This window comes from Desmodus rotundus, chromosome 5 (genome assembly GCF_022682495.2).
Source record: "Desmodus rotundus isolate HL8 chromosome 5, HLdesRot8A.1, whole genome shotgun sequence".
Classification (NCBI taxonomy): domain Eukaryota; kingdom Metazoa; phylum Chordata; class Mammalia; order Chiroptera; family Phyllostomidae; genus Desmodus; species Desmodus rotundus.
In genome coordinates, this window is record NC_071391.1 from 60,553,612 (window position 1) to 60,576,578 (window position 22,967).

Sequence of the window (22,967 nt, forward strand, 5' to 3'; positions counted from 1 at the left end):
TTACTGACTACTTCCCCCATAAGCAAGATCACTCGGATTAAAGAGACTCAAGTGTGCATCCCGGCCCCACCACAGAACACAATTGCACACACACGTGAAACAGGCATGCTCTTTGGAGGTTAAGGAGTTTGTGAGAGCTGTCACACAGCATGAACGTCTAGGCTCAGTGGTGGTAAGGACAGAAGTAAGGGACAGGAAGGCAGAAAATCTTCTGCGTGCATGTGTTAACAGGGCTTAACCTCCTAAGGTCCTGGTTTGCCTAGGCGCACTGCACCTGAGACGGACGTGCACTGTGAAACAAAGCCTGAGTTCTACCCACCATGTCCACCCCTTTCACAGAAGCCTCATCCACCTGAGCCCCTGCTTGCCAGGCTGAGCCTGGAAGCCCTGCTCACCAGCTTCCACTTTCCTGTCTGCATCCCACATACAGCCCTGCTCTTTGGAACCTAAGCTCATTATTGCCTGTGGTTCCATCTGCATGGGAATCATGGTAGTAGCACCCCTTAAGTACCCTGTTTGATTCTTATGTTCATGTTGCACATAAATGCCAGTTTATCACTGTCAGCATGATGTGAACGAGCATTTGTGTTTTGTGTTGTGAGAGGAGATTTTTAGGTAATTGGTCAAGAGAGATGAGTGGTGACAACTTGGGAGGATTGCAGCCAAACCTCTCAGGAGACAAGCTTCACTCCCTGCTGTGGCAGCAATATTCTTAGAGGTGACTGTTCCACTCTGTGAACATTCACCGAAAGACTCCAATATAACACAAATTCTGCAGTATATGCAAAACCAGGAGGGAAGAGAAGGTGAAATTGTTCCCATACTACCCGCAGTGTGAACAGAAACTGGCCCAGGCAGTCAAGTCCTGATCAACATTGTAACAGCAAACTTGCAATGGAAATATCTGTGAATCGATATGTACTGAAAAACCTCCATGTACTTAATAATCACACTGAGAAAATATCCTGTGGGGGGAAATGGGGAGAACTGTCACTGAACAACAATAAAAAAAAACATGAAGAAAAAAAAATATGAAAAAACCTTGGGGGGAAAGTCAATAAAAATATTTTCTTGCAAAAAAACCCCAACTTGACCATATCTTTTTTCTTTACTGATTCCCCCATATAATTTATGACGATGTGTCTTCATGTGCATGCTTTGTGGACAATAAATAATGAGAAAGTTCCCTTTACAAAGGAAAAGGGAAAAGGAAAAGAAAAATATTCTAATCCAGTTAGTGCATTTGGAAAAACTCTAGGAATTGAGTGAGGGGAAAGTATCTCTTCAAATGTGTCCCAGGTCTAAATTTCTTTGCCAGAATTCCTTTTTTCTCTCTTGCCAAAATTATTTAATGACAATTCTGGAGGAAGGGTCTACTATTTTTAGAAATTATTGGCCCTGGCTGGTGTGGCTCTGTGGATTGAGTGCCAGCCTGTGAACCAAATGGTCGCTGGTTCGATTCCCAGTTAGGGTACATGCCTGGGTTGCAGGCCAAGTTCCCAACCCCCGCCCATGAGAGGCAACCACACCTTGATGTTTCTCTCCCTCTTTCTCCCTCCCTTCCCTTCTCTAAAAATAAATAAAATTAAAAAAAAAAAAAAAGGAATGGGCTTTCTTTAAAAAAAAAGAAAGAAAAAGAAACCGTGGAAATGCAGTCCGAAGTGTATGAAGGCACTTGCTCCAGTATGAGGATGTGTGCTTTAGGGAGACCTCCCCAGCACTGTTTCCGGGGGGAGGGCTGTATCTAACTAAATCCATGGATGGCCCAGTTGCAGTTTTAAAATCCTAAGTGCTCATTTCACATGCCATGGTCTGAAATAGGGACCACTATAAGGAGGCTTTGCAGGAAGCCCCTCACGCCCACCCTCCATGTCTTTCCTCCTCTAAGCAGTAGGTCGGGGGTGTGCCTCACACCTGGACTCATAAGCATGCACAATGAGCTTGCACACTGCACTGGGGGCGGGGCTAGTCCTGCAACTGCTCCCAGAGTCCCTTGTGACCATTAGCCTCTGGTGGGCACGTGTGTGCCAGCAGGGAGGGACAGTCCCCAATGGCCGTCCTGGCCTGCCCGGGGCCTGGCATGCCAGATTCCACAGGGGGTTATGTAAATAAGCAGGTAAAGGATTCTTGGACTCTTTCCCACTTAGGTATCACCCTGCTCCACTATTGTTCACCCTGTGGGCTATTTGTGCCCTGAGTCTTTGTTCACGCCCCGCCCCACCCCCTCACCCCCCCAGCTCACTTCCCTTGGTATTTACACCATGAAACTGGCACCAGGGGAACTCGCTGCAAGGTGGGGCGGTGGCGGGGGGGTGGGGGAGCGGTGCATTGCCAGGCCTACAGTTAAGTCTAATGCATGTAAGCTATTAAAGTCTTGAGGGTCCTTCTGTGCCTCCTGCATTCTGAATAATACACGAGCTCCGGGGCTGTTCCATTCTTCTGAATTTGAAAATGGTCCTCCTGTTCAGCAAGAAGTAGCTCAAGTCACTGAACATGAGTGGAAGTGAGTGAAGCTTTCATGCACTTCCTGATAGTTTTACGTGAAAGTCTCAACCAGCAATTACCTTCAAACTGCACTCTTGTTAATGAACTGAGTGACTTTGCTGACTCTAAAGGCGATGAAGTCTGCTGTCAAATCATGGACTTGCGAGCATAGAGGGGGTTTGTGCGTATTTCATTGGTTGGTGGGAATCTGATATGTGTGTATTGAAATGTGTGAGTTGGTTTTGTCTGTGGATATTTGTGATTAAGGGGAGGTCACATCTGTTTTTTGGGAGAGTAGACAGGACCGAGTGTTGTATTTGGAGGGTGTTGAGAGGTAGTGCCTGTATATTCCAGGAGTTGGTGGTTAGGTGTTTGTATTTTGGGTTTGTGGGTGGGGCATGTTTTCCTGTTCTTTCCCCTCTCCCACCCCGTGTATTAGGGTTTCTGTGATGGGGGTTTGGAAGGACCATCTGCATGTGCAAAAACTGTTTCTGATCACTAGCTGGAGTGTATGATCTCTTTGTTTCGTATTTGAGGAACGTAGAAGGGTCATTATGTATTCAGGGCATGTCGTATGGTTATGTGTATTTTTTTCACTTTTTGATTTTCAGGAGCTGTGTGTGCTGGTGGATGGTGTATATGCTGGTGTTATGTGGTGTTTGCATGCTTTGGTGTGTTTGTGATTGTGTATTCCGTGAGATGGAAGAGTTAATTCTGCATGAGAATTTGGGAGTGTGGGGTTAGGTTTATGCAGGTACTGTGGCATTACATGTGTATTTGGGACATAGGGTATAGGGTGATATGTTTGCATGTCTGTATTTTACTGGGTAGTTGTGGGGTATTTGGGGCTTGTGGAGAGTTGTGTGTGTATTTGTTTGTGTGTGTGTATTCAAGGGCCATGGCATTTGGAGGAATATTTGCTGGAGCTATGTCTTTATATTTTCCACTAGGGAGCTATTAGGCTTTCATGTGTGTGCAGAAGCAAGTACGTGTGTGTTTGATAGAGAGTAGGTTTCTGTGTTTATACAGGAAAGTGGGAGAATAGTATTTACATGTATCTGCAATGGGAGGTATGGTTATTTGTTAGTATTTGTGGGTGTGACTCATTAGCTAGGAATAATTTGGTGTTTTGAAGTTGTATGATACATGGTTTTCTGGAGATATTTCTATGTGTCCTGCACATGTATACTGGTTTGTGTATATATTTATTACCATGTGCATGAAACATCAAAGTTTGTTCATAGGGTATGAGGTTGTTAGGCTTACTCAAAGTGTATTTCTTTGGAAAATACTGGAGTGTTTGGTAGTAGGTGGTAAGAAGTGGACTGTGTGTGTTCAGGGTGAGGATAAAAGAAAGTATCTTGGCTGTTGTAAGCAAAGATGCCTGTTGGAATTAGTGTTTTGGGTTTCATGGGATAAATACTCAGAAGTGGAATTTCTTGTTCCTTCATGATCTCTTGTTATAGCCTTTGTCTTAAAGTCTATTATGTCTGATGTAAATATTGCTACCTCAGGTACTTTGTTTCTATTTGCATGAGATAACATTTTGTCACTTTACCTTCTATTTTGTCTTTCAGTCTGAAGGGGTTGTCGTGTATGCAGCATATATATGTGTCTCGTTTTCTTATTCATTCAGCCAACTACGTCTTTTGAATGGCTCACTTAACCCATTTACATTTAATTATGTAATTATTGGTATATATGTAGCTCTTGCCACTTTATTATTCATATTTTTCTGCTTATTTTGAAAGAAGTCCCCTTAACATTTCTCATAACACGGGTTCGGTGATGATGAACTCCTTCAGCTTTTTCTGGTCTGTGAAAATCTATATCTCTCCTTTGATTCTAAGTGATAACCTTGCTGGGTAGAGGAATCTTGATTGTAGGTCGTTTACTTCCATCATTGAGAATATTTGGTGGCAGTTTCTCCTGTTGAGAAATCAGATGCCCATCTTATGGTAGCTCCCTTTTAACTTTTTTTTTTTTTTAACTCAAATAGCCTTGTGAATACTAAAACTGTTGTCCGTCTCTCCAGGTCCACCACCTGAGACCACAGTCAAGAGGCTGAGGGAGGGACAGAGAGCGGCCATGCAAAGGGTCTTGGGCGAGGGATAGTTTGGGATGGGCCCTGTGGGCTCACGGGCTCAGCTCTGCCACCAGCCCCACTGGGGCAGTGGTTGACACCTCTGCTGGGGCTGATTTCAGGACCAGTTTGCATCCCTGTGAATCAGAGGACAGTGCTGACACAGGGAGCATGGCCTCCTGGGCTTTTCAGTCCCCAGGGGGCGATGTGGGGAGCCATGCCTCCAACTGATCCCTTCGAATTTCAAAAATTAACTCAGAAGTCTCAGCTGTGGTGACAAGGGGACCGTCCAGGCCTGGCAGTGCTTTGATGGGCCTCACCCAGCCCGGCTTCCTCTGGAGGTCTTTGTGATGGCAGATTCGCTCTCAGAGAAATAGCACAGTTCCTTTCAGATCATTCATTTTTCGCCCCCCAAATCTGCTTTCACAGACTCAGAGTGGAGTATGCAGAGAGACGGTAGGGATCCCGTTACTCCTGGTGCTGTAGATGAACAAGGGAATTAGCTTCTGCTCTGAAAACGTTTGAGCACCACCTCTGACACTCAAGGCTACAGATGACTGGATTTCTCCACTCCCATTGGGACTGTCCCGATTACCAAAGTCCTAGAGGAGACCATTCTGTGTGGCGTGGGCCCAGCTCCCACTCAGAAAGGCCAGTGGAAAGTGAGGTCCGGCACACAGGACCCATGCCCAAAGATAGGTTCTCCCGTGGGGAATCAGGCCTGCATTGTACCGAGGCCACTTTGAGACTTGATATTTGCTAAAACTCCCTTACCCTGAATTGAGGCAGCAAGCGTTTACTGCATATCTTTAAAGTAACTTCCTAAAATCTATGCTAAACCTTCCAAGGATGAGTATAACCAGTTCAAACACTTTTCCCTTTACATTTGCAAATTTCCTTCCTTTTTGATGTACTTAGCAACATCCTCTCCTTTGTTTTCTGTAAAAGGTAACCACCCAAACTGAACCTGTGCATAGTAAATGAGGACCATCCTCAATGTAATGTGCCCAGAGAAGCAATAAAAGCCTGTCAAGGCAAGGGTCAGTGCCCTCTCTCACTTAGAGAGTGGCCGTGCTGTCCCTTTTTCTCCACAGGATTTCTGTAGTCCCTGTGAATTTGTCCATTGCTGCCACAACACACAGTTTTCGAGGGCGGGATCTGCATCAAAGTCCCCCACCGTATTAGCACTAGAGGAATAAGGGAGGACTGCACTCTCCATGTTGATTCCACCCCCAACACATGGTGGAAGACGGCCATCCCAACATCCCCTCGCCTCCAGGGATTTTTTCACTAGTAATAATGAGAGTCACGGTAAAATCTCTTGGCACTTTGCTTTCTCGCTCCATCCTTCTAGGGTGGCTGCCTTTCTTTAATTATTTTCTAAGTCCACAACCTTGCACTTTGATTTGCAGGTAATTCATTTGTATACTGGAGCTTTCTTGAGGTCCTCAGTCCCAAATACGAATTCTTTGTGTCATCTAGAAAAGTAATAAGCCCTCACGAGATCCAGGTGTATCATATTCAATTAGGAATTAATTAGGGGACATGAATCCTATATATATTCTGTCTATCTCTAACAGATTCTTACAAAAGTTTACTATTATGTCAGGGCAAAAGGACTTGTACATTACTACTTGGGAGGAAAATTTCAGGGACTAGAGGAGGTGTGCAAAGCAGAGGATTGGGAAACACTGCAGGAGCTGACTTTCAGAAACAGCTAGAGGTGGCCAAGCACAGTGGTGGAGTAGGATCCAGAAAGGTATGGCTGGGGTGTGATGGAGCTGAGGGCCTGAGGGACTGCAGGGCTGAGGGGCTGTGTGGCTGAGAGACAATGGGGCTGACAAGCTGTGGGGCTGAAGTGCTGCGGGGCTGTGGGGCTGTGGGCAGTAGTTGGAGACGACCTCTCAGAACCATGTTCTGCCAAGGCAGGGACCAAGTCAACAAACAATGTATACTTAGCACTAGCGTTCTGAGAACTGTCTCTAAAGGCCACTTTGTGAGCAGTCATACTAAGGCCTATTATTTTTGAAAAGGTATTTTACCCCTCTGGACTCTCTTTAAATAGGAAATAAAGACATGCCCTCTTGATGGTTTTTATATGCAGTTAGTCTTCCTGGACTTTTCTGAGGTGAAGGTACATCAGGACAGCTTTCCTTGCTTCGTGAGTCTAGAGCTCCCTGGCTGTTTGCATAAGGTGTTCAACAGTATGGCCCCTTATTTTTGCCATCTGCTCATTCTCTTTCCCTTGTACTTTATTTATTTATTTATTTGATTGATTATTGAGAGAGAGAGAAAGAGAAATATTGATGTGTAAGAGAAACATAGATTGGTTGCCTCCTGAACGCTCACCAACCATGGATCACACCCGCAAGCCAGGTATGTGCCCTGACTGGGGACTGAATATGCAACCTTTTGGTGCATGGGAAGATCCTCCAACCAATGGAGCCGCCCAGCTAGGGCTCTCACATTTATTTTATTGGGACTTTTTCTTTAGGTGGTCCTATTGCTTTGGGTTTTTTCTGTACATATTTTACTCCCAGTACATTTTTCTCTGTATGGAGCTTGACCCTAAAGGGAATTTTTGTTGGTTATGTTGACAGTGTTGAACCTAGGTGGTACCAGCGCCTTCACATCTTGTTGTGCACCCCTTGCATATTTCAGTGTGCAAGCACCCTCTTACCCAAGTTAGCAGCTGTTCTTGAATTGGCCTGCCATGCCTTTCAATGAATCTCTGTTGCTGACTTTTGGGGTTCTCAGATTTACCAGAAGTTCTGTCCCCATCTCCACATTTCCTTCTAAAGAGACCCTGATAGCATATGGATCTTTACTTTTTCTTCCAATATTTGATTTATTTCTTTTTAGAGAGAGGAGAAGTATGGGAGAAAGAGAAGGAGAGAAATAGCAATATGTGGGAGATACATCAATCAGTTACCTCTCGAATGTGTCCAACTCGGGACCTGGCCAACAACCCAGGCACGAGCCCTGACCGAGAATAGAACTGGTGACCATCTGTTCACAGGACGATGCCCAACCAACTGAGCCACACCAGCCAGGGCTCCTCATGGATCTTTAGGGATTGCTGATTTGTCTGCGTCTGTGAATATTTTGCGGCTTGTCACCTGGTTTTGTTGTAAGAAGTTTCCCTGAACGATGAATGCCTCCCACCTGAATGGCAGTGTTCTTAGTAGTTGGTAAGAGTTGTGTGTAAAAGAACCGGGACACAGTAGCTGTGGAAGTTGTTCTACAAGGATGCCCACCTTCACTTTGCACTTTTGGCCATGCTGTTACCTCCATCCGAACACCACTTCCACTGTCCCTTTTCCCACTTAATCCCTATTTGTTTAATGACAAACTCTGGAAGGATTTCCTTTCAGTAAAATTTTTACATTTAAGAAATGTGCTGCATTTCTATCAATTTCCATTGTTCCATGGATTTCTTGCTACTCTTTTGTATAAATATCATCTATACAGAAATACACTACTTTTTAAAAATTGCTGGAATGGTACTTGGCATCACAGTTGAAACCAGATTCCAGCAAGATTTCATAGGTCATTGTGACATGTATATTGTAATTTGATTAGGTGTATTTTTACTTACTTTGATATAAACTATCTTGCTGTATGATATGTATTACTTAAGGATTGTTGTCGGAATTCACTGTAGGAGAAATATGGAAGGTGGATGAAATACAGGGCTAAAAGGAGCTTAGTGCTGTGATCTCAGTGTTTGTGTGGCCCCCAGACCTCATGTATTGAACCGTAATGCCCGATGTGATGGCATAAGGAGGTGGGTCTTTGAGATGGGCTTGAGTCATGAGAGAGGAACCCTCAGAAATGGAATTAGTACCTTATATGAGCTTCAGAGAGATCCCTTGCCCCTTCTGCCAAGTGAGGATACAAGGAGGCTGCCACCTGGAACGGGGCCATCAGCCAACCACATGTGTCCCCTGATCTTCCAGCCTCTAGAACTGTGTGAGAGAAATTTCTGTCGTTTATAAGCCAGTCAGTCTATGATATTTTGCTGTAGCAGCCCAATGGAATCAACCTAACATTTTCTATAAATCTACCATAATTACAAACATTAAGCTTAATCTTTACTTATCCTACCTACCTGCAATTTTATTCCCAGTTCATGAACGTATACATGAAGAAACAGGTAAGCAAAGACATATTTTAGCCCATGTCATTGCAATAGCAAATTCAGAATTTTAATGTATGGTCGTTCAATTCCAGTATATGTGCTCTGTTGACCAAATAATGCTTCCTCGTACTGATTGCATTGACCCGTCAGTCTTCTCGGGAGACTGTGAAGGGTGTGACGTCAGAAACTGTAACTTTCATCTCTGTAACCCATGCAGTGAGACATGGCTAATAAAACACCAGTGCTGAATGAATTAGAAATGCATGCTTTAAATTCACAAGCAGAGCCCTAATCGACTCTGTGTATCTCTCTAGCCTGGGTTACAAATCTTTGTACCACCTAGTGGCAGAAATGACTTCTGGGATCTGCTGATGTGAAGTACAAGGAACCATGTAATAAACTTAGTTTGGCAAATATAATGTCAAGGAGCAAGCATGTGACACAATCCGCTAAAGAATTTTCCAAATAAATGTAACATGTCAGCACTCTAGAAGTCATAGGAAGTTGATAAAACTCCAGGAACTTAAGAGAATAAATGCATGTACTTATGCGTCGCATACTCCGAAACGGCAAAGACCGGACTCTAAAGGCAGTAACTGTATTAGTGATCCTCTGAATGAGGAATGTCTCGTGCATTCTCTTGTTTTTCAGAAAAATCTCAAAATTGGCATTAATAAATATTTGTTTTAATAACAGGAAACAAAAATGTCCTTAGGGGTCTGAACCACATGTATAACTACAATACAATATTCAAAGCCTTTATGAGTTAAAAATATTTTCCTACAGCATGGGGAAAGAAAAAGTAGTTACAGAGGACGTGTTATGGAGTTGTGTAACTGAGTCCAATGTAATTTTGTCAACCAGTGTTACCTCAACAAATTCAATAAAAAGGAAAAAGATAAATGAAGAGATTAATCTGGTGTGTGGGAATAAAAATCTAAGTAACATTGAAAAAATAAAATTTTCCTACACCAACAGTGAAAACTACGGACTTTGGGTGATAATGATATGTCACGTGGGTGCCTCGGTTGTACGAAACGCGCATACCATGTTGGTAAGGGATGTTGATGATGAGGGAGGGCTATTCATGTGTGGGGACAGGACGTGTATGGGAAGCCCTGTACCTTCCATTCAATTTTGCTGGGAACCTAAAACTGCTTCAAAAAAATTAAAAAAACATCCTTTTCCTTCTTTAATTGTCAATGTCTTTATAATCATCAACTATAGAATTGTACTTTTACTTCACTCTTCTATCTTTACGTCTCACTCTGTACTTATCAACTAGCAAATCCTGAAGAAAATTTAACTAGTCAAGATAATTTAGGAAAATTCTACTAGAGCTTGGCTGCCCCTATGAAACTCCTCCTTGGACTGTTATTATTTTTTTTTGTTTAACAAACCTCACTTAAAAAAAAACTTATTCATTTGAGAGAGAGAGACAGAGAAACATTGATTTGTTGTACCAATTATTTATGCATTCATTGGATGCTTCCTGTAGCCGTCCTGACCAGAGATAGAACCCCCAACCTTAGATATGGGGACGGTGCTCTAACCAACTGGGCCTCCCAGCCAGGGCCGCTTATTTACATTTAAGGTTGTGTATTGAGAGGGTGGATCACCTTACCGGGCTGTGGAGAGGAGGAGGGGAACTTACCGAATGCACAATGGAAAAGATTGGGTCAGCTGGTGATTGGTGGGATCAATGCCAAGACCATGCTGAAGAAAGGAGCAGGTTTTGGATTTGGGGTGAATTCTGGTTTTGACACTTGGAGAATGGTGTTCCAGGGGAAAATTGTTCTGGAGATGTCAAAGAGGTCATTACTTTGTGATATGAATTTCTCTGGATATGGGAATCATTGATATTAAAATGATAAATAAACTCATGGTACATAATTAGGCCATGCCAGAAAAGTGTATAGACTAAAATGAGCATATGCAAACCCCCATGACAGGGAAAGCAGCAGGAGAGACTGAGAGGCCATGTTAGGAAACCAGGAGTTTCTGGTCCTTGAGAAAGTGCCTGATGAATGAGAACCAATCAGGAAGTGTGGTGAATGTAGGAAGCAAATCATTCCTCCATCTCATGTTCTTTCTTGAACTCTCCAGCTCCTTGAGACTCAGCTCAAGCATCACAGCACAAGGGATACCCACCCTTCCTCTGGTCTTTCGGACATACGCACACTGTGGCACCCAGGTGATGCTGTGATACTTGCCATTCGATTTCTCTCAGGTGTTATACAAAGTAAAAGAGACTAAGTGCTAGTCTAGCCCAGTCAAGACATCTGGAACATCCCTGAGAGAGATTTTCCTCCCTGGTTCTTCCACCCTCAACACATTTTAACTTTCTAGGAAGAGAGAGGTGGGAATCCTTCAGCTTCATTGTAATAAATAACATGTCGTATTTCGGTCACCCTGTTGCCCCGACTCAGTTATTATTACTGTGGGTAAAATCCATTTAAATCTAGATTATGAGAAAGAGAGAGAAGAGGGAGGGGGTTTGGGTGGAGGTGTGGAAATCGGGGCAGGAAAATGGCGACATTTTTAATAGTGTCAACAATAAATATAAAGTAATAAGGAAAAAAAGAATGAGTGAATGTAATAAACATGTCCAGGAACTTTGTGTAGATGTTACATTCCAGGCATAGGAAAGGATGGAAAATTTGTCTGAACTCTAATCATCTCTTCAATACGGAATAAAAAAGTGGGTTTATTTCTGGAATCTGATGAGGGTTTAATATTAGGTAGCACAGTAACCCAATTTCTGACACTAATACACCTCAGGAAAATTTTCTTGATAGCTCAGAGAAGTAATTTCCTAAATAATAAAAACAGATTATATAATAACAACAACACTATAGGTAAATAAACTGGCATTTTATGAATAGGTTATAATTTATTTTAAATATATATCATCAGTTTAATTTCAATAGTAAATCCTTTAGTTTGAAAATCAGAAACAACACAAGTATATCTCACTGTTATTACTTAACATTGTTCTGGATATTCCAAAAAACATTTAGAAAAAGGTATTAGAGATATAAAAATTGTTAATATTGCCATTATTTTTGGAAACTGATTACCTAGAAAAACAATAATAATAATTCACGAAGATATCTAGTTATCTAAATGCACAGATCTTAACGGTTTTCATATGAAAATGACACAATTACTTTTATAATGCTTATATGCATGAGAACACAATATGGAAATAGCCAGCAATATACAGGAAAAAAAATCTAATGAGAGAGCAATAACCTTCAATAGATTTTCAAACATATGGGTAAACCAAATAATCAAAGCAATGTGGCCCTGGGACAAGAATTCACAGAGAGACCAGTATAATAGAACATATGTATCTATGTCTATAGTTAAGTGTCTATGTATTTATCTATGTGCCCTTGTATGTCTGTCTCTTTATCCCTCCATGAGTCCTGATGCTAAATATGAGATTCACCTGTACCTGGAGCTTCAGGAAGGAATTTAGGCTTCTGTTCTATGAAAGCACTTATCAAATGAAACAGTGAACTTTAAGAAATATATATATATATATTTAAAATTATAGAGATGTAAGTCTCACAGAGATGTAAGAGTTAAATATATATATATATTTCTTAAAGTTCATATATATATATATATATTGCCTCCTTCATGAGCTGCCTGCTCTCACATTTCAGAATGGTCAACTCCTTCCTCACACCAGACAGAGCAAGAGTCCAGAGGTACAGTTCTTGTAGGGAGTGTAGGAGCCGCAGGCTCAAGGCGGCCACAGACTACCTCTGGCAGACAGAAAATGGGGAAAGCAAAGCCTTTTTAAAAATAATTTTTAAAAAATTACAGTTGACATACATTATTACATTAGTTTCAGGTGTACACCCCAGTGATTAGACATTACATAACTTATGAGTGATCATCCCAGTAAGTTTCACACCCATCTGATAACGACACATAGTTATTAGACTATTGTTTCCATATTCCTTATGCTGTACTTTACATCTCCATGACTATTATGTAACAACTAATTTGTGCTTCTTAATCCCTTCACCGTTTTCACCCATCCCCCCAATGCCCTCACACCTGGCAAACCATCGACACATTCCAAAAGCAAAACTTCTTACTTCAGAAACACTCAGTCTAAAGCCCAGTGACCTCCACAGCCCAATCTTCTGTTTCAAGAGCCTTCACCACACAGAGTTCCTGGGGGAATGGTAAATATGGGGTAGGGGCCCCAATACATGCTCATAACATATTTCTTCTCCCAGCAGGACACTCTCCTCCCAGGCTTACTCACCTGATATTAAGAGTACTGTCCCAAATTCCATAATCCCCAATGTGTTCCACCCCGTATTGAGGAGGGGTACGGGTGATGAAGGAACAAGCAAATAAATAAAAGGGAGGAAGAACAGCCCTTTCTTTTGCTGCAGATGTCATGGATATTTGTCAGGAAGCTCTCTGTCCCACCTTTGCGGGAATGAACAAAGCTCAGATGGAGTCTGAGTCAGAGGTGACCCCTGAGGAGGATGAGCTGCAGCTGCAGCTCTCAGTCTTCATCCTCATCCCCACTGCTGGAGTCTGAGGAGCTACTGCTTTCTGCCTTTTCCCCATCTTCCTTATTTCCTTCTGATCTCCCTGAGGCATGAGAATGGCCCCCTCTAGTCGCCGATGATTCTGTCCCTGGAGCCTGCAGCCCCTGCTCCTGTGCAAGCCCTTCTTGCAGAGCCCTTGCTGAGGGACAGTGCACATCTCTCCTGATGATCTTGGGGTCCGGGCCTCCATTCATGTTCATGTTCTTACGCTTAGTATAGGTTCTCTGTCTGTAAGCAGAGTATTCTTGAGGGGACAGACTCTTGAGCCAGTGGTCCAGGTCCACCTTGTACTGTTTCTGCAGCTCCTCGGCCTGCTTCTTGTAATGCTGCTTCTGGCTCTGCGGGATGCGCTGCCAGCGTCTGCCAATCTCCACCCTGCGCTCCCTCAGGGGCAGGTCTCGCAGCTCCCTGCTCGACCACAAATCCTGGTGGAACTTGTGGTATTCGTTCATTGGGGGCTTCTTGGGCTCTCCATGGAATTTTACCTTCTCAGAAAAACAGTGTTCTGAGGGAGACTTCACTTTTTCCACATTTTCCTGAATCTTCTTTTGGGCTTTGGTCAGGCTCCTTCTAGGAACAACAGACATCTTGGAGTTCTGGACTAGACCGGGGTGGTCCTTCCTAAACTGAGCCAGTTTCTTCTCAAACTCCTCTTTCTCTTTCTGAAAATCTTGAACGTATTTCAGCTTCATCTGTTCTGGGAGTTCCTTGTATTTCTTAGAGAGGAGCTTGGTCAGCTCTATGTTGTTCAGCTCAGGGTGCATTTGGGAGTACTGGGCCCTCTTCTCCATGAAGAAGCGGAGGTAAGCAGTCGGGGGCTTCTTGGGTAAGTCGGGATGCTTCTTGAGTTTTTCACTTTTGTAAGGATTTTTAAAATGTTCCTTAGCTTCCAGGACTATTTCTGTCAATGTACGAAACTTCCTTATTTTTTTAGAAATTTCTAACCATTTGAGCTTGCACATTTCTCCAGAATAACCTTTAAAAGCTACTTTTTCCCAGTCCATCTGTGACTGGGTTGTTGTGAAAGTGTGGCTGTCATTGAATGGGAGATTGTTCTCTAGGAGGTCCAGTAACATCACAATGTCTTCTTTGGGCCATTGGTCTTGGCCATTAGTCGATGCCATTTCTAGGACTTTGAGCCCCAAAGTTATGCAGACACCACAGCAGAAGCTCAAATATCTTCACTCTTAAGACTTAGCAGTTGAGCTATTTCACAAGCTTTGCAAAGCGTGGTTCTATATTTCTGAGGAGAAAGAGAAGAAATGAATGAGAAAATCACAACCCACTTGGCATATGTCCCTCATGTAACTGACTTGCCTTAACAAAATAAAGGAAAAATTATCTATCTCTGAAGTGAAATTTCTGTTTACCTTTCATATGCTACATTGTCACTTTTCAAAATCGTCCTGTCACCTTTCATTCTACCCTGCTTTTGCCAGATCTCATCAGGGCCTTTCTTAAATACGACAACAACCGGCTACTCAGGGCTCAATGTAAGAAAAATGCCCTGGGGGATTGATTTTATGGCGCTTTAGGGGAAGAAGTTGTTTCTCAGGGCCCTGGTCCTGAAGTCGTGGTCCGCGTGACCCCTGGCTCCTTCCTACCTAGCCCTCGGCCTGCCTTTCGCCTCCTTCTTCTTGCAGGATGAGGCCTGCAGGCCTGGGTAAGGAGAAGGCTCACCTTCGAAGTTCGGGGCCCCTGAACTGGTGGTGCTGGGCGCCAGGACGCGGGGTCTCTGCCACTGGAATCTGAGCCAGAAAGCAGGATGTATGGAGGGCTCTTTGGAGGCTGTGCCAAGAGGAAACACTGCATTTGTCCCAGATCCTAGGAGTTTCCTTAAGTTCGGTGCAGTCCCAAGTTTGGATGGTGAAGGAGACCTCCTGGCAACTATGGCTCTGCTAATAGTGGATACAGTGCCTGTGAAGAAGGAAATGACAGACTCACTGAAAGGCTGACACAAAGTAACTGCTATAAAATCGGTTTACATTGAAATAGGCCATGAAGTTAAAAGTCAAAATAAATTCTTAGCTGAAATGGATTCACAGTTTGATTCTACAACTGGATTTCTAGGTAAAACTATGGAAAAACTGAAGATTTTATCCAGAGGGAGCCAAACAAAGCTGCTGTGCTATATGATGCTGTTTTCATTGTTTGTCTTGTTTGTCATTTATTGGATTATTAAACAAAGGTGATGCAAGTAAGTGTGAGTTTGGGATTTGTTCCAACTTAAGTGGCTTGGAGTACTACTCTGGTAAAAAAAAAAAAAATCATCATCAAAACATTCCTAACTTTGAAATACTATGGCTTTTTCCATTGAAGATGACTAAATTTTACTTGTTTTATAAATCACATTAGATAATACAGTGCTCTTTGAATATTGTTTGTTAATGGCTCATTTTTGCTCCTATTTTCAGGGGCAAATGGCCAAAAGTCAGTCTGGCCCTAACAATTGTTTTTCTTTTCTTTACTGTCAGATGAAATAGCAGTACGGCATTCTGTTGCTACCATTCCTGTAGGTTTACTTTCCATGTAGGGAAACTCAGTGGGAGAATAAGAGAATGCCTGGAGAGCCTGAGGATGAGCCCTGGAGGGGGTGGGCGAGTTTGTGGGGGAACAATAAATGTGTATTCCTGAATGACATCGACCCTACTGATGTACTCCCCTTGCCTTTTTTATTGGGTTGAATTGTAAGCGGGTTCCTTTTTACCTATAATCTTTTCTAATAATTTTTGATGGTGTGACTCCTCTTCCCCCAAGAACCTCGTTCTTTAATAAAGCTTGTTATTTTGGCACATTTCTAGTACGGTGTCAAACGAATGTCTAATGGTATAGTTGTTAGGTTAACTTTATGCATACCACTGACTTGGCTTAAAAGAGTTATATGCTTTGAGCTACTTAGGCCGTTTGGTTATCATTTGTGACAGAATAATGTGAAGCCAGCGTAATTGCCAAGCTCTGAATGAACATAACATGTTCAAGAATAATTAATGGCCTCTGCTTTATTATGTGCTCAAAATAGATAATGGAAAGTGCTCAGCGTTGAATTTGGGGTTAAGGGTATTGTTGCTGTAACCCAGTACATTTGTTTACAGAAAGCAAGACAAAGGTGGAATGTTAAACAGAAAGAAATAGTAAAATGTCCTTAAATACTCTGTATCGCTCCTAATTTGGAATTTACTCATTTATGAGCACCCAAAATAAATTTTTAATGAAATGAATCAAAAAAAAAGAAAAGAAAAGAAAAGCGCCCTGGGGAAGCAGAGCAAAAATTGAAAAGGAAAGAGAAATGTCGCAGAGGGAAGGACTATTGATCTCTAGGGCCTTTAGTGTGGCCACCTTCTAAGTGCACTCAGGTGTCCGTGCAGAAGGTACACGCTAGAAATGAAATGAAACAAGCTAAGGAGACATGCGTTCCACACTGGCATTTTCTATGAATGAATTTCAAACCTGGAATAAGTGACTAACATATAGGTTATTTGTAGTGAGGAAGAATGAGTACCTCTAATGAACCATATTGCTTCGCCCTTCAAGTGTGAAGGATCAAATGAGAATTATGGAATATCTACAATTTTATTAGGTTAACTTGTCTTCATTTTTAATCGTCTGTCACTTTTACCATTGCACAACAAGGTTTTCCAATTAAGTTTCAGGTTTCATGCCTGAATAAGAAACTACACAAAATCTACAACTTTCCCTCTAGGTATCACAATTTGTACAGACAAGGAACATAAAATTAAAAAAAATAATTATGCAAAACTAAATGTCAAAACAATAACATTAAAATGTTATAGCTCCAGAGTAAACTAAAGTAATTACATCATTTAAATTTAGGCAAATTACACTTTCTTAGGAAAGTCTTAAGCCAGCTGATAGTGAAATTATGATTTCTACTTTTTAAGGACAGAAGAACTCGTCTACATAAAGGTGTGTGCTCACCTGATGATTGTGTAATTCCTCTCATCAATGCTTGTTGGCGCAGGGGTTCTGTGTTGTCTGGGCGCTCAGGACCAGAAGGCAGCTGTGACCGTCTGAGTTTTCCACAGTCCAGCCAACCACAAAGGCCTGCAAGCAGAATGAACCTGGCTTTTGAGCCGCGTTTATAAAAGGACCCTGGAAGCTCCGCCCTAATTAGGTTTCTAAGGTGTCTGAAACCCTGTAGGACAGACAATGTAATCATGGATTAGAAATAATCTGTTTAACCCCCACCCCCATCCCTTTATGTTGGTTCATCCTAGACACTGATTGATTTTTAACAAAATCCACACGGCAAAATTTCGTCTGAGTTTCTGGCGAATGTTTGTGAGAATGTTCCCACATTCTACTTCCATTCCTGCTCCCACATCTGACTTTATTTTAATGTGGTATTTGAATATAAGTTCTCCCCTTCATTACTAATTTCAGTCTTTTCCTATGGTCTGGAATCTGAAATTCTCTTATCTGCAGGATTGCTATTTAAACTGTTTCAGTCCTGTTCAATTTCCCTCCAGTCTTTAGAGGTTAAGGTGGCATTTGAGATAAAACTGTGAATGATTATATTTAGTTCTGTGTTTAGAGAGCTAAGATATGTACTAAAATACACATAATTTGGTGAAAGCAATTTGATGAAACCCACGTTGGCAATCAGGATATCATGACTGAAATGATGACTTTGTTTTTTACAGTATCAGGTTTCAAAAATTTTGTTAAAAATCCATTTCCCACCTCTGTTTAAAACTTGTATTACTAAGCTTCCAGCAAATAATTTATTCTATGAATTGCCCCACAATAGCATATTATCAAGAAACTCTAAATTAATAAAAAGCTTTAACAGTTAGGTTATAATGCAGTCTGTAAATAGGAATTAATTTTGGATTGTTCAACTTACTCATACATATAGACACAGCTAAAATTTCTACAGAGAAATTTCTGGAGGTCTAAACTCCTTGTGTTTATCAAAGGTAATAACTTGTTGGTGTGAGCTTTTTAAATCAATGTCTCTTTCTTTGTATTGTGCAACATTTTCGGTAATGAGAACGAGGCACTCCAAGAAGGAAAAGCTGTTTTTATAGAAATATACTGCCAGATACATACTACATACATTAAAATAACTCACGTAGACTACACGTGCAACCCATGAGGCTATGGCACGGTCTTCACATCCCCCGGCCCTATCCCTACCTGGTCACTTGGGAAACCCACCAACCAGCTCAGGGTTTACAAGGACCACAGTCAAAATGTCACCTGGTGCCTTGACAATTCCATTGCTGTCCTTGGTGGCTGCCCAGTCTGCAGAGCAGGCACCACAGTGCCAAGGACAAGGCAAGCCCACCCACCCCCTTGAGGCAGCACGCACCCCAGAGCCAGCACTTGCAGATACAGACCTGGTTCCAGGGGGTTGGAGAACAGCATGCAGCCCAGACTCCCTGCCTGTACTCCACCCCGGGCCTGTCTGTTCCACCGCTTCTCGGACCACACCCCCATCCCCCACAGCACCCAACCGCCCAAGTTCCCAGCACCCATGCCTGCAGGCCTTGTGTATTGTGAGAGCTCTTCAGAACTTGGCTTAAATGCTTGAGGCCAAGAAGCCTGCTCTCCTGCTTTCCAGGAGCCAGAGCCCTGTCCCCTCCTGTTACCTCTTCACAAGCGTTCAGTTACACACAGAATATAAGCTCTGTTCACTGGACTATGAAAAACAACTAACATAAATAGTTTTAATAAAAAAGAAAGGTAAGCAAACTATATTCTGAAACGTGAAAGCTATCATTATGAAACTATGAAATTGGTAAAATATGAAGTGGGTACTGTCATATACTATTGGTATGTGTAGGGTAAGTGGAGGTAGTCTGGTTCCTCACCCATGTGTCCCAGTAGCTAAGGGAAGCAGTGTCCCCATAGCCTTGAATGGACCTGATAAGTAGTGTTCTCATAGCCTTGGGACTGGGTCCAATAAACGGTATCCATAACATGAAGTGGGCTCCCATGCGCAGAAGTATGTTATGTTGTAAAATTTCTGACATCTAGCCAGCTTTGTTCCCATCTAGTACATAAACTGTTAGGGGCTTCCTGATGGGTGTGATGATGAGAGACACAAGCAAAGAGACAGATGCCATGATGAGTGTCATGCAGGGGAACAAGGTCCATGACGTGTGCCACATAGAGACAGGCAGACAGATACACAGCTTGCAGCGTGCGTGGCTTGCCCACCCGTGGATAAAGGCATGCCAGAGAACCCAACGGCTCCGTGAATATTATTCTGTCTGTGCAAATACCATGAACCTGCCTGGCCTTGAAGGGTCACAACACAGTATGTTAGCAGTCAGTGGAGGGAAGTTTGCAAATATGCATTAAAATCCTTAAAAATATGTCTGCCTCTGACCTAGTAATTCTAGTTCTAGAAGAGAATCCGGAAGAACTTCCTGGACAACACTTAGCATACAAGAAATTTACATCCACAGTTTCTCTTCTCACTGCGTATAATCAGCTTCCAGTAGTCTCCCTCTTTCCACAGCTTTGTTTGCCTCAGTTCCAGTTACCTGAAGTCAACCATGGTTGGGACTATTAAATGGAAGATTCTATTAAGAGACAATCCTAGGTTTTAAATGACATGCCGTTCTGATGGAATCCAACACTGTCACTCTGCCCTTCTCGGGTCATGACTCATCCCTTGCTTTAGAGCATCTACCTGGAGTCCCTACCTGCTTGTTAGTCACTTAGTGGTCATCTTGGTTATCAGATCCACTGTCATAATATTGAAGTGTTTGTGTTGAAGTGACCCTCGTCTTACTTAGTAATGGCCACAGTACAGAAGTAGTTCAGACGTTATCAGAAGTATCTTTGTATAGGGAGGAACATAATACATAGAAGGTTCGGTTCTAGTCAAGATTTCAGGCTTCCCCTGGGGGTCTTGCAATGTATTTCTCACAGAATAAACAAGAGCACTGTACATAACATATCAGGAATAAACTTTCTCTTTTCTTTTTCTTTTTTCAGGAGAAACTGAATCCTCAGAATTTCAGGACAACCTTCTTTCATTTCATTGAAGGGTGTAGTGAGTTAAATTCCCCCCCCGCAAAAAAATTACCTCCAAAACCTAACATCTTTCACCTGTGTTGAATGTGACCTTAGTTGGACATTAGGTCTGTGCAGGTGTAATTAAGATGAGCACCTGAAGTTCAGATCATCCTGGATTTAGGGTGGGTCCTAAATCCAATGAATGACTAGTGACTTTACATGAGAATGGTGATAGATATCAGAGACTTCGAGGCACAGGAAGAAGGTCTTGTAGAGAGAGAAGCCAAGATTGCAATCACACTGCCACAGGTGAGGAATGCCAGGAGCCATCAGATGGAAGAAGCAAGAAAGGACCCTCCCCCAGAGCCTTTGGAGGGAGAGTGGCTCTGCCACATCTTGATATCAGACTTCTAGCCTCTAGACCTACAAGAGAATAAATTTCGGTTGTTTACAGCTACCTGGTGTGCGGCAATTTGTTATGTCAGCCCCGGGAAACCAATAAGGATGGTGACCTAGACGGGCGTGGCCAGCTCTTGATTTTCTTTACCTTATTTTCTGTGTCTTCAGTTGCTACACTCAGCACTCAGACACACGCAGCAAGGCTGAGAGACTCCTGCCTCCAGAAATAAGAAGAAAATTGTCACTGATATTTAGAAATGATAAGTGTATTACTATCTATAGTCTGAGACATATAGGTGAGTAGAAAAACAAAAATATGAATGAATATGCTTGTAATAGAAGATTTTGTCTCCAGTACAAGGATCTATGTTACTCCTTTAGCAAATATTAGGAAACACGTTACTGGTGTCTGGCTCTTTTCCCATTCTCACCACTCACCAGAAATTACCACCTGTGAAACCACTACTCAGAAAGTAGTGGAAGATAGTGAAATACTACTTAAACACTTTTTTTCTTTTGCTGTGATTCTCTATTCAGATGTTATGGGAAAATACTTCTGTTGCCTTCTGAAATACAGAATAATATGATTGGGCTCAAAACTCATATTTCTATAATTCATTAAGAGATTTCAATCACATCTTTTGTAAGTGGATTATATAAAACCATGGAAACTGCCCTGACTGGTATGGTTCAGAGGGTTGGGCATCGTCCCGCAGACTAAAGGGTCCAGCAGATCAATTCCCGGTCGGGGCACATGCAGGTCCCCAGTTGGGGGAAGCTGATCAGTGTTTTACTTGCACATCATTATTTCTTTCCCTTTCTCTCTCCCTCCCTTCTCTCTCTATAAATAAATAAAAATAAATAAATAAATAAAATTTAAAAAATAAAACCACTGATACTGGGCTGCCATATTTATTCTAGTGTGAACACAAAATGTAAAGATTATTTTTTAAGGCATATGACAAAACATGAGTCTAATAAATTCACAATATGTGGTAGGTAGTTAGACCTCCTATATTACTTTTAAGTAGACCTTGGTTTGGGAGTAATTTGAGGTTTGCAGTATATTAAACCTGAATTACAGAGTTTCCACATATTCCCTTTGTTCACATCAACATTCTCTCCCACTGCCAGCATCCTGCAGGAGAGTGGGAGATGTGCTGTAACCCTTGAGCCTTCACTGACACACCTGTATCACAGGAATCCATCCAGGTCACTCTTGATGTTTTATATTCAAAGGGTCGGGACAAATGTCTAAGGGCATGTATCCATCCTCACGGTATCATTCAGACTATTTTCACTGTCCTAATAACACTCTGTGGTCTGCCTTTTTACCTCCCCCCCGACCTAAATCCATGCAACACTGATCTTTTAAAAGTCTCCATAGGTTTGCCATTTTCAGTATGTCATAAAGTATCAGTTGTCAAGTATGTGGTCTTTTCAGAGTGGTTTTTAAGTTTTTTTTAATAATTTTAATTTTTGTTGTTATTATTTTTTATTGTATTGATTTTAGAGAGAGAGAGAAAGGAAGGAAAACATACATTTGTTGTTCCTCCACTTATTTACGCATTCACTGTTTTGTTTTTTTTTTTTACGTGGCCTGACTGCGGATCTTACCTGCAACTATGGCATGTTGGGATGGTACTCTAACCCAGCGGTCCCCAACCTTTTTGGCACCATGGACCAGTTTCATGAAGGACAAGTTTTCCATGGATGGTGGGGGTTATGGCTTTAAAGCCTGCCACTAGATTCAGCTTCATTGTCACTTGCCACTCAATGATAGGGTTTTAATATGAGTCTGAAAGCAATTGATTTATTATGGTCTCTGTGCAGTCACACCTTTCTGCTAAGGATAGTCGGGTTCTACAGCCGCTCCCCAGCGCTAGCATCACCACCTCAGCTCTACCTCAACTCATCAGGCATTAGATTCTTATAAGGAGCGTGCAGCCTGGATCCATCACATGCAGAGTTCACAGGAGGGTGCATGCTCCTATGAGAATCTAATGCTGCCGCTGATCTGACAGGAGGCAGAGCTCAGGTGGTACTGTGAGCGATGGGGAGCAGCTATAAATACAGGTGAAGCTCTGCTCAGGAGCCCACTGCTCACCTCCTGCTGTGAGCCTAGTTCCTAATGGACCACACACTGGTTGGGGACCCCTGGGCTACATTAATGCACTGTTATGCCTTATACTCATCTGATAGGAAAGTTTATAAAACATACACTGCTTTGAAAAACTGCAAAGTTTATAAAGACCAAATGAGATGGAATTTCATCTCTGCTTATAGG

The 22,967-nt window shown here is 42.3% G+C and overlaps 1 protein-coding gene and 1 pseudogene across 1 annotated transcript; one reads left to right on the forward strand and one right to left on the reverse strand.

Annotated features, from left to right (window-relative positions):
• Positions 1–13,245: 13,245 nt before the first annotated feature.
• On the reverse strand, positions 13,246–14,476 carry LOC139440945 (upstream-binding factor 1-like protein 1). The gene has a single exon (XM_071221593.1). The coding sequence runs from the start codon at positions 14,413–14,415 to the stop codon at positions 13,246–13,248; it is 1,170 nt and encodes a 389-aa protein (XP_071077694.1). The 5' UTR covers positions 14,416–14,476.
• Positions 14,477–14,935: 459 nt separating this feature from the next.
• LOC128781078 (BET1 homolog) lies at positions 14,936–15,672 on the forward strand (annotated as a pseudogene).
• The last annotated feature ends 7,295 nt before the right edge of the window (positions 15,673–22,967 follow it).

Excerpts from the sequence above, each read along its gene's own strand:
- LOC139440945 (XM_071221593.1), bottom strand. The coding sequence starts at position 14,415 with ATGGCATCGACTAATGGCCAAGACCAATGGCCCAAAGAAGACATTGTG.